Source organism: Cebidichthys violaceus, unplaced genomic scaffold (genome assembly GCF_023349555.1).
Source record: "Cebidichthys violaceus isolate CVI_PGR_0920_01 unplaced genomic scaffold, fCebVio1.0.p SCAF_24, whole genome shotgun sequence".
In the NCBI taxonomy this organism is placed as follows: domain Eukaryota; kingdom Metazoa; phylum Chordata; class Actinopteri; order Perciformes; family Stichaeidae; genus Cebidichthys; species Cebidichthys violaceus.
In genome coordinates, this window is record NW_027176417.1 from 5,732,716 (window position 1) to 5,750,088 (window position 17,373).

The 17,373-nt window shown below is 44.1% G+C and overlaps 1 protein-coding gene across 2 annotated transcripts in view; it reads right to left on the reverse strand.

Annotated features, from left to right (window-relative positions):
- Positions 1-17,302, reverse strand: part of steap3 (STEAP family member 3, metalloreductase) — a 105,922-nt gene extending 88,620 nt beyond the window's left edge. The window contains exons 1-2 of one of the 2 annotated variants that reach the window (XM_068719804.1): positions 17,085-17,302; positions 16,831-16,976 (exon numbers count right to left, since the gene is read on the reverse strand). In XM_068719804.1, coding sequence (XP_068575905.1) covers positions 16,831-16,851 — 21 coding nt within the window. In that variant the 5' untranslated portion in view covers positions 16,852-16,976; positions 17,085-17,302. The remainder of the gene's footprint in view (positions 1-16,830; positions 16,977-17,084) is intronic. The other variant, XM_068719805.1, reaches the window with a different exon arrangement.
- Between the last annotated feature and the right edge of the window lie 71 nt (positions 17,303-17,373).

Below are 17,373 nucleotides of genomic sequence, written 5' to 3' on the forward strand. Positions count from 1 at the left end.
AACCTTTTTCAGTCACCGCTGTGTGAGCTGCATGTGCTTCTTTCTGAAACATAATCCTTTGAAGAATCCAGCCACTGATGGAATATTTTAGAATACCGTCCCCGTAAAAATAAAAACCACGTTCCCATGATACCGCGGTGTGAATTGGGTTTTCGAGGGGAAGCGTATTTTGCAGTGGATTATTGTGCTTTTGACGTATCACATATAAGTTTCCAATGAGTCCGCGGAATCCACTGAGGGAGGTCGGGTCAAAAAACACTGAGCTTTCACCCAGGAGACGGCTGCATGTGTGTTTTATGCTACTTTATACTTCTGGTCCTCCACTAAGTTTAATAATAAGTATTTATCTCTACTGAGATGAGGAGAAGCAGCAAAACGTTTTGGGGGTAAAAAATGAAAATGAATTGCTATGTTCTACACAATGTCAGGTGCATCACATTCTACAATAAAGCGTGTTTCAGGGATTAGGCCCCCCCACCATGTAAAGGTTAACAGATAAAACGTCCTAAAGGTTTCTGTAGCACTCGTCACAGCGGGACGTTTCACAGACAAGCAGGAGTGGAGCCTGTCAGGGTCAAACTGCTGCAAACCGACGGGGGGGGGGGGGGGGGGGGGGGGGGGGGGTCATCTGGAAGTGTGTATGTGTGTGTGTGTGGTAGGACCTGCAAGGGCGATAACCCCAACACGGATGGTCCTTCCCTATCTGCTCACTTGATCCCAACACACACACACACACACACACACACACACCGGGGTGCGCACAATATGTGATTTTAATGAACCTAATCTCCAGGATCACCAGGTCTGTGAGCCGGGAAATTAACGAGAGCAGGTTAAACACACACACACACACACACACACACACACACACACCATACATGCGGTAGGTTCAGTGAAACCTTTCAAATTATGTGTGTGTTTGTGTGTGTGTGTGTGTGTGTGTGTGTGTGTGTGTGTGTGTGTGTGTGTGTATAGGGGTGAAATTGGTTTTCCTCAGGATTAAAGGATTAAAAAGGCTGTTAGTTCCTCAAAGTACTCCAAATGCCCCCCTCAGTATTCATTACAGCCGATACAAAAGGCAGAGAGGAGCTCATAATGGCCCCGACCTTCTAATCATTTCAAGCAGGGCCCGCTGCTCATCTCTCACACACACACACACACACACACACACACACACACACACACACACACACACACACACACACACACACACACACACACACACCATCTTTTGTTATCATTATCCACACTATTAGCATGAGATAAGAACTGTCTGGAATCTTGTTCTATGTATTATTGAGGAAACTGTGGCGTAAAATGTTTTTATTTTCATTTTCTAATATTAGAACAAATACGCTCGCTGCTGTAAGAGACAACTTTTCTTAATGGTTCCCTGATGCCAACAGGTCCGGTGTGAGGCCTGGAATACTGCAGATAATAAATCAATATCTGTGTGCCCCCTTCACACACACACACACACACACACCCCCCCCAAAACTGTCCCTTCAAGTGAGGAGGAGCGGGGAGGGGGGGGGGGGATTAATTGAAAGTGATTGAGAGCATTTCTCACCGTGCCCTTTTTTCACCCAGCGGGTAGCCACTTGTTTGCTGACAGCAAATGGAGGGATTGGTTTACATTGTGTGCTGCTGTGTGTGTGTGTGTGTGTGTGTGTGTGTGTGTGTGTGTGTGTGTGTGTGGAGGCCTAACAAGGCTGAAATTGATGCAATTTTTTTTGGGGGGGGGGGGGGTGATGGTTGCTGACAGTCTGCTCCATAAATGACTGCATCGGACGCAGAGAAGGTCAAAGTCAAGGACCAGCGACGGGGCGAGGAAAAGAAACGAGAGGACAAGACAAGAGGAGACAAGGAGACAACGGGACAGTCAAAAAAATGGGAGGTTGAGACTCAAAGTTTTAGCTGTCAAACATCAGTGTTCACCCTCCGATACACCTTCCAAATGAAATTTAGAAATTGGAATACCTACATTTGTAACTCAGCTTCTGCTTCTTTTTGCTAAGAAAGTAAAATACAGGAAGCAAGGGAATTAGAAATGAAAATAAAAAAGGCCCATTAGCAGGTTATCACTAAACACCGGTCGCACTACATTCCACAACTCAATGGTTTTACTGTCTTCAGTTTGTGTGTTTTTTTTTGGATTTTTTTTACACAGGCACTACTCACTCATGCATGAAACACCCCATCAGCTACTGCAGGAGACAGGAAACTATTACATGCACGTCGTTTTTCTTCACTGTTGGCACACTGCAGTGATCATAACCCCCCCCCCCCCCCCCGCTCTTTCTGAATCACATCTGCCCCCCCCCCCCCATATAGTCTTCCTCCTGCACAAGCGCTGAGAAATACTCCTGACAAAACAAATGCAGCGGATCCTCAGCTCGTATTTCTTTTGCCCAGCACTTCTTCTTTATTTCCCATCATCATTTAAAGGAGGGGGGGGGGGGTGTTTGTCACATCTATTGTCTGGGTGCACAACAGCTGCTCGGGATTCTGGTTATCTGCGCGTAGGATTCTTTCTTTTCCCTACTTATTTTGCATTGCTCCGGATAAGAGCGTCGGCTAAACGCATAAACTTACTGCATTTGTACACGTCAGCGTTTCTCTTCTTCTTCAAAGTATGAAATAAATAGTGAGCTTCAACCACGAGAGAGAACAATTTCACTAATGTCAGTCTCTTAAAGGGCCACTACACCACTTTTACAAATGAAGTCAAGATCACGCCTCATGAAGAGGAGTGACTACTAGAAACAGTAGTAATGTGAAGGGAGCTTTCTAAAAACCTGAGGAAAAATTGCCTACACATTGATGCGTAGGGAAAAATGTTATTGAGTTGCATTATGGGAAACGTAGGAGTCAGTGTTTTCTCAGTCACAAGATCTTCGATTTTCACCGTTCTTCTTTCAAATCGGTCTCTTGTGTTGAAATATTTCCTGCTGCTTTTTCATTTCTTCAGCACCGATCCCACACGGATTTCTTCATCGTCTATCCGTGTCTCTCCTTCCCTTCCGACCTGAACCATCCTTTGTCCCTCCTCCTCCTCTCCTTCTACCCGTTCCCTGTCTTGGCTTCATTTAAAAACCCATGATGGCTTCCGTCGTCGGACCCGCAGGTCGATTCCGTTGATCCTCGGCTAACCAGGTGTGATTAGTGTTGGTTTAATTCACTGCGCTGTGTTTGGATGCGTGTCGCGCTGCCATTACTCTGATCGTTATTGATTTCCAGGTGGACTTCCTCTGACGATTTCTGTCTCTGAAACGGAGTATTTCGGAATCCGCAGCAGCAACATCCATGATCACGTGATCACTATCCATGTTTTCATTTCTCTTTCTCTTTTTCTGTCTGTCTCTCCATCCTCCAGTCGGCCTCTAAGTTTTGCATTATCCCCGCAGTCTGTCTGTTTTTTTTTTTGTTTTTTTTGAAGTGTCAGAGGAGGCATGGTAGCCCGGACCTCCACAGCTGAAGCCTCCCAGAGGTTATGAGGATGTCGACACAGCAAATCGCAGTCTGATGGCATTCCCATATGCTCCCAGCTGACCGGGACGGTCCACTTCCCGAGAGTAGACGAGCTCCGAATCACTCTTTGGATTGGTTTTAGCCTCGTTAAGGATGACCAGGTGCATTAAATGTTATCTAGGAAGAAGTATTGTGTTCAACTCCTCTGGGAATATACACTATATAAAAGTCTATATTCACAGTTACCGACTTTTGTGTAAAAACGTATCATTACATGACATTTCACGTCTTTATAATTAGCAGAAACGTGATTGTATCCGGTTGGAAATCGTGCCATTTGCAGGACCGCTTCATTGGTATTTGCTGAGGTTTCAGAATGAGCAAGCAGTTTACAAGCTTCCCGTTCTATATTTCCTCTTTACTGCGTGAAATACAGTCAAATAAATACGGTCGCATTTCATTTTAAAGTCACATTACACTGCTGTGTTTTTAAATTCTGCTAAATCAGTGATTTCCAGGCAGTAAGTGTAAAAGTAAAGTAGCGTACGGCCAGTAATTTTATTAAAATTTACATTTTAGGACTTTACAATGATGTGAATTAATAAACTCAAATGTTCTTGTGGTTGAAAAGTACATAATCCGCTTTAAAGGCTCGTGTTTTTTCCCTTGTCACACCTGCCTTTTAGTGTTTAAGTATTTAAATAGATGTGGTTGAACTAAAGCGAATAAGAGTGGAGGACCTACTTTCTCTGTTTGACGGTGTGGTGCGTCTCTCTCAGACGGGCCTCTGAGGATTCCGCTCTCTGCGGTTTGCATCTGCTGGTTTGATAATCCAGTGATTTCGCCGTCAGAGGGGGATTCTGGGAGCGCAAACACGCAACAACACACAAACTTCTGGAGTGTGACGGCAGCCATTGTTCCTCCCAAACAATGTCTTCACTTTGATGTCCGTGATGCTTGGCTGACCGAGGGGAAGTTTTTTTTTTTCAATCTGTACTTTAGCGCCCAATTCCCTCCCCCCCCCCCCCCCCTCCCCCCCTCTCTCTTAGTCTTCACTGCTGGGAAACCAATACAATGTGATAAAAGACTTTTATTCTCCACATGGACAGTATTTTATATTTAACATCATATCAAATGGACTTTCTCCAATAAAAAGGAACGAGTGAATATTTTATTATAAATGTACAACGCTGCGCAGACACATGGAGGTTCATACTCGTGTGGGTAATGTGAAAAGTCATAAAAAAAAATCATAAAAAATGACTTATTGCAATGCAAGTCTGGCAAGAAGATGGATTTTTGTGCAACATTTTTTAATGCGTGATTTATTTATTATTTATAATTTATATGAACTTTAAATCCACATTCATTTAATTGAATCTCAAAGGATTTTTGAAGAAAACGGCTAAAACAGCTAATGAGGATTATCTAATTAATCCCATTTGTGAATAAATCCCCGGCACTGATATCATGTGGGCATGTTGTGTGTGTTTTTGTTTCACTAAAATGCCATTAAAAAGGCCCTTCAAAGGGCCGAGCCTTTAAAAGGGTTCGCTCATTGTGCTGCTTGCGGGGGCGACATGCTGGTTCGGGTCCTGATTGACAGGTTCAATCCTCCAATGTGCTTCGGCACAAAAGGTGACAAGCAGAAAGGAAATTGTCTTTTGTCCCCGACTCTGAGCTACTTAACCTGTGTCTGATTTCTCATTTATTCAAACTTAAACTGACGCACACACAGAGTACATACTGAAAGGTGGTTTATTGCCTTGGTTATGTTTTTCCTTTTAATTTACAGGGTTTGAAGCAGAATATCATTAATCCAACTGCAGCTTTAATTGTATGATTTTCCTTGTTTTTGTTTTCCATTCTCTTTATAAAAACACTTTATTCTATTCATGTTCTGCTATGAATTGCCCTGCAGTTTAAGTTATATTATTTTGTTTAATTAAGTGTTGTTTTATATTGTCTTCAGTTAATTTTATATTTTGTCTTCATGCATTTTATGTCTCATGTAAAGAACTTGCTGCTGTGCAAATAAACTTTACTGTAATTGAATCTCTTAGATTTTTATGAATAAAATGTGCCCCCAGCAACAACAAAGAAAATCCAGACAATTTTAGTGATTTTTTTTCCATGGAACAGAATACTAATGCAAAGATAAAAGCTTTCACACAATAAGAATGTTGGAAGTTGGAAGTGAAAGGAGCCGGCCAGGCGTGGAGGAGGCCTGAGGCTCCTCTCTGCTGGGCCTGTGCTGACTCTAAGCCAGTAGCTTTGTGCCCCCTTCTGGCAACTGTGGCAAAAAAAAGTGGCCAGCTGACAGGCAGCCGTCAGACGGAAGCTTATAATAAAGTGGTGATTTCTTTGATGCAGACACGCAAAGACCCCAACACAAAGGATAACAAGGGATATGAGCCAAAACAGCTTTAAAAGATCACTTCTCTCAACAACCCTAAAACTAGATCCTGTACTGTGAAGCATACATGAACAATAAAGCATTCTGTTTCATACCAGCCTCAACATATGAGGAAATATCTCTGCCCAACGTTAACCCTTACCAGTACAACACACACACACACACACACACACACACACACACACACACACACTAATAGGATTGTTTAGTGGAATGTCGAGGTAAAGACGCCATAAGTCTCCAAAATTTGTCACATTAATTTCCACGACGGATACCGACTTCTCCCTTCTACCTCCCTGATCTTTCTTTTTCTTTCTTGCTTCCACCTGCTTTCCTCCTCCTCCTCCTCCTCCTCCTCCTCCTCCTCTCTCAGTGTCTCTGTCCACTCTGCTCATTTCCCTTCCTCTCCTCCGCTGCTTTTATTCTTTCCTCGTTCCTTTCCGATCCCTTTTCCCCCGTCTTGACCCTCATATCCCGTCACACTCCCCGTTCATTTCCACGAAAGAGATGCTGACTTTGCGCTCGTTCAGCGGGGTGAGGCGGTATGGAGTGTGTGTACGCGCATGTACTGTGTGTGTGTGTGTGTGTGTGTGTGTGTGTGAGAGAGAGTGTGTCCATGGGAACGAGGATTTTAACTGGTGGCAGAGAGGAGGAGTATCCGAGTCAAACTTTTATTGTGACTGATGGCTTCCTATTAAAAGGGCCCCTATCACCAGGATGGAACGAGACAAACAGAGAGAGGCAGAGGGAGGAAGAGAAAGAGGAAGTGAAGGCCGAGAGAAGAGAGAGAGTGAGGGTGGAAATAAAAAGAAAGGAGAGAACACATAAAAAGAGACGGAAAGCAGGATAGTGAGAGAGTGAAGGAATGAAATAGGAGATCAGATGAAGAACAAGAAAAAAAGAGAGAGAGAGAGAGAGAGAGAGAGAGGCAGGTGGAGAATATTAGAGGAAAAGAGAGAAACGAGATGGAGTTTGTGAGACAAAAGAGACGAGCGATGACAAAATAGGTTGTTGTCCTCGTCACGGCCCAAATGGAAACAGATGACGGGGAAGAAGAACAAAACCCGATAACATCTGAACCTCTGCTGATCCAGAGATGCTTCGATACAACTTGGAGAGAAGAAGAAAGTGGAGTTTTTCTTTTGTGGCTTTACTGAGACCTGCTCCTCAAGAGGAACTTTACATTTGGGTTGAAAAGATCCTTTAATCTGCCTGTTAATGTGCCTGTTTAGTGACCTGCAGACGTTTAGGCCTTCATGGCACAACTGCTGGTGAGTTAGGAGAAGCACTGCGACATAAATTGTTGCTACGAGCGCGTCTTGTTCTTTTAAAGCAGTAAGGTTACCGATCAATCACGTACGGGAGCATCGCAGGTGGTTTAAGGTCTTTGCAGCAGCTCTGAGTTACTGTGGAGACTTTACTTGATCATCACAAAAAACTGACTTTGGTGCTTTAAAGGCGACGCCTTCACAAAAAAAACACACACACACACACACACACACACACACACACACACACACACCCCTACAAGGTAACAAAACACCACACCAAATTCCATTCTCAAATTTAACCCTTTTAGTTTAGAGTTTCTCTAAATATGAAAATTCTACATGAACCAATAAAAAAGCAGCTGGAACCAGTGATTGTTTTTGCCATTTATGTTTGTAAAATTAAAACAAATCCTCTTTTCAAATGGGAATTATATTTCCAATTGTCGTCCGAGGTTGAGCATTTGTGCATTTCCACCAATTTGGCAGCCCCCCCCCCCCCAGCTGGCCGGGTTCTCCGCGGCTCCTCTCACAGCCGGGTCATACTGTTTCTGTTGTTGCCGCATGCAAGCAGGAGGGTAAACAAATCCAGTTTTAATAAGGGCTTGTAGCTCATAATCCTCGACCACCAGCAGGTGAGGGCCAACATATGGGGCGAGACCACGACGAGCGGACAGCACGAGCACTCTCTCTCTCACACACACACACACACACACACTCACACACACACACACACTCTCTCACACACACACACACACTCTCTCACACACACACGCACAGCAGCTGTCGCTTGTTTTCCGAGGCGAGGCCGATCCAACGAGGACGCCGTGGGTCTTGAGGAGCTTCGCCAAGAGGGGAAGGAAGGAAGGAAGGAAGGAAGGAAGGAAGGAAGGAAGGAAGGAAGGGGAAAGGTGGGAGAGGGGGAGGAGGGGAGGGAGAGATATGTTCATGCAAATGACAGAAGGTGAAGAGAGGAGGGACTTCTCTCTTTCCAATTTAATGCGTTTCCTGCCGCCATTACATTTTCTAGTACAGGCCGATATTTTACACAAAGCGCTCGGCGGTTCTTATGGTCGGACGTGAAGCGAAGTCACAGCGCGACATTCTACCGCTGTGCATTTTAGCTTGACTAATTCGCCACTTTGCCGTTTTGTAAACACAATGCGTTTGAATAGTGGGACTTGTTCATGGTTACTTTGCCCGAGTGTGCTTTATGGCGATAAAACGCTTTCAGCGAGAGGGGGTAGAAAAAAAAAAATCAATTTCCCCCCTGACTGATTTGGTTACACACAGCACACATAGCTGTTGTCTTGTCTTTTTAAGCTAGCAAACATTTTGTTGTTCTTGTTCCATGCGATCCAGACTAGAGAGGTTTTCATAGATCAGCAGCCCGTAGAGGTTCAGTCTTGTTAGTTTAAAACTGAGGGGATTTGAGGTCCAACAGAAAACAGCTACAGGAGCCACTCCGTCTGGTTTACATCTCTGCTTTCTCTTTCTTGCTCTCTCATACCGTCTGTCATCACCCTCTTCTCCTCTCCTCCCCCGATCGTTTCCGTATATCCCTCTCCATTCCCCCCCCCCCCCCTTGTATTCTTAATTTCTTCCCTGTTTGGTTAACTCTCTCTCTCTCTCTCTCTCTCTCTCTCTCTCTCTCTCTCTCTCTCTCTCTCTCCCCGCCTGCCTTCTCTTTTGTCTGCCTCTCCTCTCTCTTTCCTCATCTGCCTCTCCTCTCGCTCCCTCTCCTCCGTCGCAACCCATTTCGGCTTCTTATATGAGCTGTGAAAAATGATTGTCTGCAGGATGAAGTGGACAGAAATTCTTCGCCGGGCGTAATGGCCTGACAAAATGAATCGCGGCCTTCCTCGCCATCCATCACCGCTCCGAGGCGACTGCGGTTAAGATCTGTGAAGGTGCTGGCTTATTGATTACTAGTTGTAACTACAGAGTGTCTGATTCAGTGTTCGCGGCGTGGCAGGGTGGGGGAGGGAGGAGGAGGAGGAGGGGGGAAGGTGGTTTGGCGGTGGGCGGAAAGGGGGGAGCGCGGGCTCTCAAAAATCCTCTTTTGATAGATTTTAAATGGTGAATTATTGATTTCTGTCCGGTCCAAGGCCTGGACGAGCGGGCCGCGGCCATTTGTCGGAAGGTATAATGCCGGACACCCAGTTCTGCTGGCCACCATCAGTCATTCTGACACGGGGAAAAATGAGAGAGGAAGGGAGAAAAGGAAAGAGGAAAAGAAATAAATCAGCGGTTCAACCCTTTACCTTCATTCAATTCTGGTTGAATCTCCTTCAAGTTCCATCCAGGTCAAAAGATAAGCTGAAGTGTATGAATATTCTGTTTCTAACATTGGTTAGAAAAACAACAACGTCCACAAAAAAACAACTTTCCCTGTTATGTTGCATTTGGTGAAAGCACTGGAACTGTTGGTGGGCGGGGGGGGGGGGGGGGGGGGGGGGGGGGGGGGGGGGCTACGAGATGGAGGGCAGTGACCTACTAAGAGAGCAGACCATGAAAAGGTGATTATTGCTCTTAATTGCTGTCCACAGCGGCAGCATCAATGAGGGCAGATAGCATTAATCCACATTAAAGACGCCGGAGACGGACTACGTTTCTGCTGATTCACTCTCATTTAAGGGCTGCATGTTGCTGCGCTGAGAAGCTTGAATTAATAGTGGTTTTTAATGCGGCGGTCCGCGATTAACTCACTGTGGTCCGAGCCTCACAATGTGGAAAGAGATGCCACGAACAGCGGCAAACAACACAGAGATTTTTGGGACTTTTGCACCACAAACTCAGTTATCTTAATGCAAATGAATACCTTCATGTGGGGAAAACTGAAAATACACTTCAATAATCAAGAGCAAATGTTTTAGGCCTATCACGGAGGAATTAGCAGGGATTGATAGCAGAGGGATGATCCGATTTTTTGCAAATCTGGTGAACATAGAGGAGCGTTTAGCAGCTAAAGAGACGCTTATTCTCAGGAGCTGGTGGAGACCAAAACGGAGCTAAAAGGCCACTTACAGGAAAGAAACACAACTCCAAATGAATGGTAACGCTGCCGTGATCTGTAAACAGCTGTTTGCTAGCAAGTTCTCGCCCTATGTGAACCAAAAAAAGGTTTAAACTACAAACATTTAAAGTTTAAGTATGGGAAAAGCCTGCCGGATCTGTACTGAGCGTGTGCAAACCAGTACTACACACTAAAATCAGCAGGAGGGGAGCTGGTTAGCTGCTAGCTGCTAGCAGCCGGTGGTCAGTACGGTCCTGCTTGGCGAAAGCTAACGTTAACGAAGGTTGCATTGAGTTACATTATGATGCTTTATCACTTTTAATACAACATAAACTGATGACCTTAAGGTTGCTAAAGCATTACTTCTGTTAACATTACGCTTACATGATACATATTCTAAAGTATATTTATGAAGAAGGAAATAAATAGCTGACAGACCTATGCTGACCTGATGGGTACTGAAGAAGGGCCAGTAGGGGGTCAGCAGGTTAATGTGACCCTGGTCTGTGTGAGGCAGTTGCAGAATTAGGATTTCATCTATTCAGTCTAGTTACTGCATGTGATATCCTGAAGATTGGAAATCAACAATGTTAATTCTCTTGACGAGTGGAGACATGGCTATACTGAAAATATTCACGTGTTTTAAATGCAAAACATTCCAGTTTTGCAACTCAATCCGTCATATTTAGATTTAAACCCCACTGGGTGCAATGCAATGTTTTGGTCCTGAGAAGAAGAAAAAAAAATTGGGGTCGAGAGCAGGTGGTGACCGCCACCCACGCACCCTCTGCACGTAACACACACACACACACACACACACACACCCTCTCACACACACACACACACATACGCTTGCAGCACAGAGGAAGCTCGGCCCTGGTGGGAGGTCTGAGGTCTGGCCCTCCACATTCCACAGACAAGTGTCTCGCACCTGCTAGGCCTCAGTCAGCCTTTACTGGCCAACAGATTAGGACGGGCGGACACACTCCAAATCCGTTTACTTTACAGTCTGTGTATTTGCATGTGTGTGTGTGTGGGAGACGGAGAGAGAGAGAGAGAGAGAGAGAGAGAGAGAGAGAGAGAGAGAGAGAGAGACAGAGAGAGAATGCAAATCCATTTTGAGAAGTTATTCGGCAACAAACTGTGAAATATTTGGTCACACAGTCGGTCGATCACTCACCGAGTGCGCGTGAATTTGATTGCACTAAAAGGAACAAACTGACATTAAATCATAATATAACATAACAGAAATGCTTCAGAGAAAAAGACTCATGAACACTGTCTTACACAGACACACACACACACACACACACACACACACACACACAGACACAGACTGTACTGCATGGACATTAGAAATGCACACATCCCTTCAGCAGCCCATGTCTGACAGGTGCACATGTCAGTGGTTAGTTCAACCTGGATAAGAGCATTTGGTCTCACTCTGTAGCAGCCAGGCCCCTAGGGTGTGTGTGTGTGTGTGTGTGTGTGTGTGTGTGTGTGTGTGTGTGTGTGTGTGTGAAACCCACTGGGCCCCGGTGCTCAGTACCCAGACACTACCCGTATTGTTTTCTTCAGTGGAGCTAGAAAAAGGGGAGCTGATTTACAGAGCTGTCTGGCACTGGAGCACACAGATGCATGACTGACTCGGCCCCTAATGGAGTTTTCAGCTTTTGGATTTACACCTCTCCGTCTGCGGGAGGAGCGGCGTGAGCACCATCTCTGCCTCGCGTCTTCCGTGATCTCGTCCCGAGGCGCCCGTTGCCTCGGCCCCCTTCTCCCCTCGTGCCGCGCTGTGGGCGTTATCAGAGGTTTTGGATCCCTAGATTGGACGTTTTCTTGTTTTCAAATCTCCTTTTGTGTATTCGTGCCCTTACAACTGTGTTAATATTCAATTAAATACATGCAAAGACAATTCATCTAACATCAATTGGCGTAGGATGAATGAAAAGAAAACTGTTTACTTTCAATTTCAGACATGAAAACTGAGGTTAAAAGGCTTTTACATCAATTTTCCATCCAAGCTTGTAATCATCTACACCTATTGGGCATTCAAAGCAACCATGTTGGACAACTGACAACAAAAGCAAAGCGTGTCCCAGAAGACCAGAGGACATAGAGCGTTCAGACTTTCATACTCTCCTCTAAACATGGCGGCAGGTCCGGGCCGACCATCGCCCTCCACTACCCGTCACAGAGCCGGAGCCGGTAGCGCTGGGAATCAGACATTCGCGTGTCAACGGGTCTTAAATCGGTTCTGTGTGTGTCGGATTGCAGGACTGCCATCGGGGTAAGACTGTGTAACTGAGTGCAGCTGCCCCCCCCAAAAAAAAGCACTGGCTTCAACAAATGACCCATTTCACAGCTTGCAAAGCATTTAGCCTCCAAACTATGTGAAGGAATCCATTCCTGTGCTTTGGGAAGGACACCATGTGAATGTAATGCTTCTATCAGTTCAGTCAGGTCTTCATCTGGTCTTACGGTTGTGGGCCGTTCGAAGGTGAGGAGCGTACTATTCAATCTGTATGACTTTGTAAAACACAACTTACCTTGTACCGTTAGCCTGTTAGCCTTGTCTGTGCATCTATGGGACAAATGTTACCAGCCAATCAGAGAGTGAGGGTTGAGTGAGCAGACTCCTTCATCGTCTCCTCGCTCTGGAGGCTCCCACAGCAGAAGCTCTGGTCCGACATCAACTGTTGGCAGTATCTAATGGATGCTATATAAAAGTGATTTGCTTAATCCACTTACATTTCTTCACATTCTATGGCGCATAGAGCTGTGGCGAATCGCTGCGATAAAAGGGGGGGGGGGGGAGGAGTCTACCTACCGTCAGAGTACAGAACGTAACGTCTGATGAAATCACGCGCAATATAAGCCGCAAGAAGAAAGAAATCAAACTGATTTCTTCATTGCATATACTGTATATAAATAGAAATATATAGAAATAAATATATATATATATATATATATATATATATATATATATATATATATATATATAAATAACAGAAGCTTGGATTTGTCTCTAGAGTTATTTATTGAGAAAAAAGGAGACGGATCAAGGTCTCTCCCTATAATTACAAAGATAGCACGGTCACACTCTCTCCCCGGTGGAGTCTTCCGAGGCGTCACTCCCTGTCCCTTCATATTGTATAAAGACTGTTCTATCAGCCCGGAGAACGGCACCGTTGCTTGTAAATTAATTTGGGGTTCCTGTCAGTCGTGGGGCCCTTCTCCTCCTCTTATCTGGCAGCGTAATATGGGAAGCTGAGAGGCTGGGGAGATACCGCTGAGAGCGCTGGAGGAGACGAGGTGAGGGTAGAGGGGATGGGGGGGGTAGGGGGGGGGTGGATATGAGTATTAAAGAGAAGAGAGATAGATGGGAGGAAAAAGAGAGAGGCAGCGACGAAACAAGAGAGGCGAGTGAGAGAGGCGAAATGGGTCCCTGCTGGATGTCAAGAGCGGATTCGAGGAAGTACCTGACTCAGTGATAAGTGAATATGGTCTGGTATCCCATTTTCACACACACACACACACACACACACACACACACACACACACACACACAAGCTATTTGTTATCCGGACTGGACTCTACACCGAGAGGCCTTCACCTATCAGCACTATTTGTCCCCGTGTCACAGCCCACGGATAAATCTTCTCCCGAGGATCCTCGTTTTCAAATCCGCCCCCCTATTACTGAAGGTCCAGCCCTCTCATGACCACATGTGCTCAACACACACACACACACACACACACACACACACACACACACACACACACACACACACACACCTCTGACCCCTTCGGTTGTTTCTAATTAACCCCTCACACACTGTATGTAGCCTCAATTCCCTAAAGGCGATAAATAGGCCTGCCTACAATCCCATTAGTGGCCGGAGTCATGATGGAGAATTAGGGGAACATTGACTGAACGCTGGGACGGCTCGGGGGCCGAGAGCTCGTCCACGTTACTGAGGGCCACATCCTCTGGCTTGATCTTCTGAGCGGTTGTATCTGCAGGAATTGTCCTTTTTCTCACTTGATTTATTATTAAAAAATATCTATTTGTGAACAGCATGTGTTATGGCAATTATATAATGGTGTTCTTTATATAACAGACTGTGGTAAAAATATTAGAGGCTTGTGACAAGTGGGGTGCGTTGAGCTCAAATCATTTGTGGGCGGCATTAACAAGGAGGAGGCAAAATGCAAAGACAGCCGCTAATTAATAGAGATGCGTCAAATCTGAGAGGCTTTTATTTTGATCATTCTAAACTGCACTGTTTTGTTTTTGATATATTCAAGCCAAATGTGTTCTGAGGAAAATCACAGCAGCTCCATTAATTTGAGAGAAAATGGGATTCATTGTTGTAGATTACAATACTCAACATTATATAAAGTAATTAGCCACACATTGACAGCATTAAAATGCTGCTTGCATGTTAATGCATCCATAATAATATGCCAATCATTTCTACTCTGACCGGGACATTTTGCAAATACTTTTACATTAAGATTTTGAGTATTTTTACATGATGGTATTGCAATTTTTATCCAAGTAGAAAGTTCTCGATTATACTCCCAACACGGCCGATTACAAGGGGAGAAAATAAACGGTGTGCAACGCGAACAACAATTAGAATGAAATCAGACGAGTTTGCATTAAATGCATAATTCAACCACAGTTCCCACTGTGCTTCAGGCCAAACATTGAAGCAAATAAACTGAAACTTTGAAGAGAAAATGCACTGTATGATTACACATGTGAATCCCTTCTGTAGCTACCAAACGTTACTAAAAAAAGAAATTCTCTTTTCCACCATAATACATTGTAAGGAGGCTAATAATTTACTGTAAACTGTATTGTTTTGACAGCGTTCTTAATAGTACTAAAGGGCATCACTTCATTGTGTTCTTGTGAATGTAAAATAATTTATTTCAACCAGGAGTAGATAATTACATTAATTTTGTGTGTGTAAACAATAATTATTTCCACATGAAACAAAGAATATCTTGTCTGCTGCAGCAAAAAAAAAAAAAAAAAAGCATCCTATTATTTCAAGCACGTACACGAGGCAACAATGAGCAAAACAATCGTGGAATTTGTGCACACTACATCTTCAGATATTTGGCAGACCTCCACGGTGGCAAAAAGCAAACGAACAATAAGACATGCATCATCTATTGTGGCCCATTCTGCACAGCTGGAACTGAATCCACGAGAACAAAATATTGGTTCACATCCAAAAGCGTTGGGGTGCAGAGGTAGGCGGATAAATCCGGCTTTATTTATAGCTGAAAAACACGGTATTTTTGGCAATTTTGTGTGAACTTTGAAGCACAGTAGCTCCTTTAGAGATCAAGCAAACTCCAAACATAAAAAAATTTGAAAAATGCTATTGAAAACACTCCAAAACCATAATTTGATGTAGATTTAACATCTGATAACTGCCTTTTGTGGTTATTCTGACAGCTATTTGATATGATGGATAATAAAAAGGAAATGAAAAAGGCACAACAGACGAATAAAAAGAATCAAAGTGATCATTGTTTTCTTGCATTTGATGGGCCAGCAGGCTGAACAACAGAGGCATCCCTCTCCATTTCTTGGTATCTAGTGCCACCTGGTGGCTTCCAGCAAACACACACATGCACACAAATATCTACAATACAGGGGAAAAAATAGCCTGCAGTTTGCCGGAAGTGTCAGTGTTTTCAAATGAATTATGCAACATAATTTAAGATTTAATTTCAGCTAACAATAACTTCAAGCTGTGTTAACAGCTGTCGTGGGCCAGATCCCTTGTACACACTCGTACACACTCGTACACCATTCAGTTAGCAATGCACGACGCAGATTAATCTGCCCGCGTGCAACAGGGGATAAATCACTTGTGCATAATTAGCAGGGGCAAGGTTATGACTGACACCCAATTCCATCTTAATTACAGGAGGGGAATTCAGTTCCGTTCATTTTATGGGGCTTGCGTGAACACATCTCAACTTCAAACTTAATAAGTTAATCACACCTGTCATCGGTCCAGTACATGTTCACGATAATTTATCCTTGTGTGAACTTCTGGTAATTAATAATGAGCAATTAATAAGGATGCATTTGTTTGCATAGAATTTAGTGTAGCTGACACATCATGTTGGGGGCCAAACTGGGGCCAGCCTAAGAGGGGCCACTTCAATTACCTCTGAAACTATATATGCATTTTAGCATTAATCAGGTTTGTATTATTTCACCCACAATTATTGCACGTATCAAATACATGACTGACACAGTCCTATCTACAGTTAACAGTATGCTTGGCATGCAAAAGTTAGCCAACAGTATTCCACTTATTAAAGCTAATGACTCATTACAGCTCAACGTGAGAACAAAGCAACAATGAATAATAATGTCACAAGCAGCAAACAGTCCTGCGCAGACTCAATGCAAAACAGGCAATACCTCCAAGTTATTGAAAGCCTCGGCGGGCTGACAGCAGCAACACAACAGCTTCAGTACAGTAGAGCCTTCACAATGTCAACAAACAACACAGCGAGGAGATACACACTAAATACACACAGACAGCCACAGAGAGAACAGAGCGAGCAAAGAGACGGTTATAGAAACACACAGAGAGAAGGTGAAAGTTATCCACTCACGTTTTTGACGTCCAAGTTCATTCTCCTCTCTTTCGTTGAGAAGAAGTCTCCATGTCGTGTAATGTCCCGCTGCACTTCTTGCCGTGGTGGGACATTTAGTTTGTTGGTTGTCAGAAGTCCTCATGTCGTCTCTCCGTCGCTGCTAGCTGATATCATTAGCAACAACGACAAACATGCTAATTTTGCTCATAGTTTCATTTAAATATTGTTAATAAATGTCCATTGTGTGTTGAAATGACATTTATGACACTTACAGTTGGCTTTACACTTCACTTCAGTTTCCTTTTTGACAGAAACGTCCATTCACAGTTTCGCGGTATCATGACAGTGACGCGACGCCGTTTTGCTAATACTTTTTAATTAACTTCTTCTCCCGTCGATATAATTCTGTCAGGGTGTAATGTCGTCTTTTAACACACAGAGTGGGCGACGTTCACCAGCCGTTACAACCCGGGGGGGCGCTGTTTCACCCGTTTAAGGTTGCAACAAAATGTCAATATGTGACATCAAAGAAATCTATTACATCCTTTTTCGTTAAAGTGA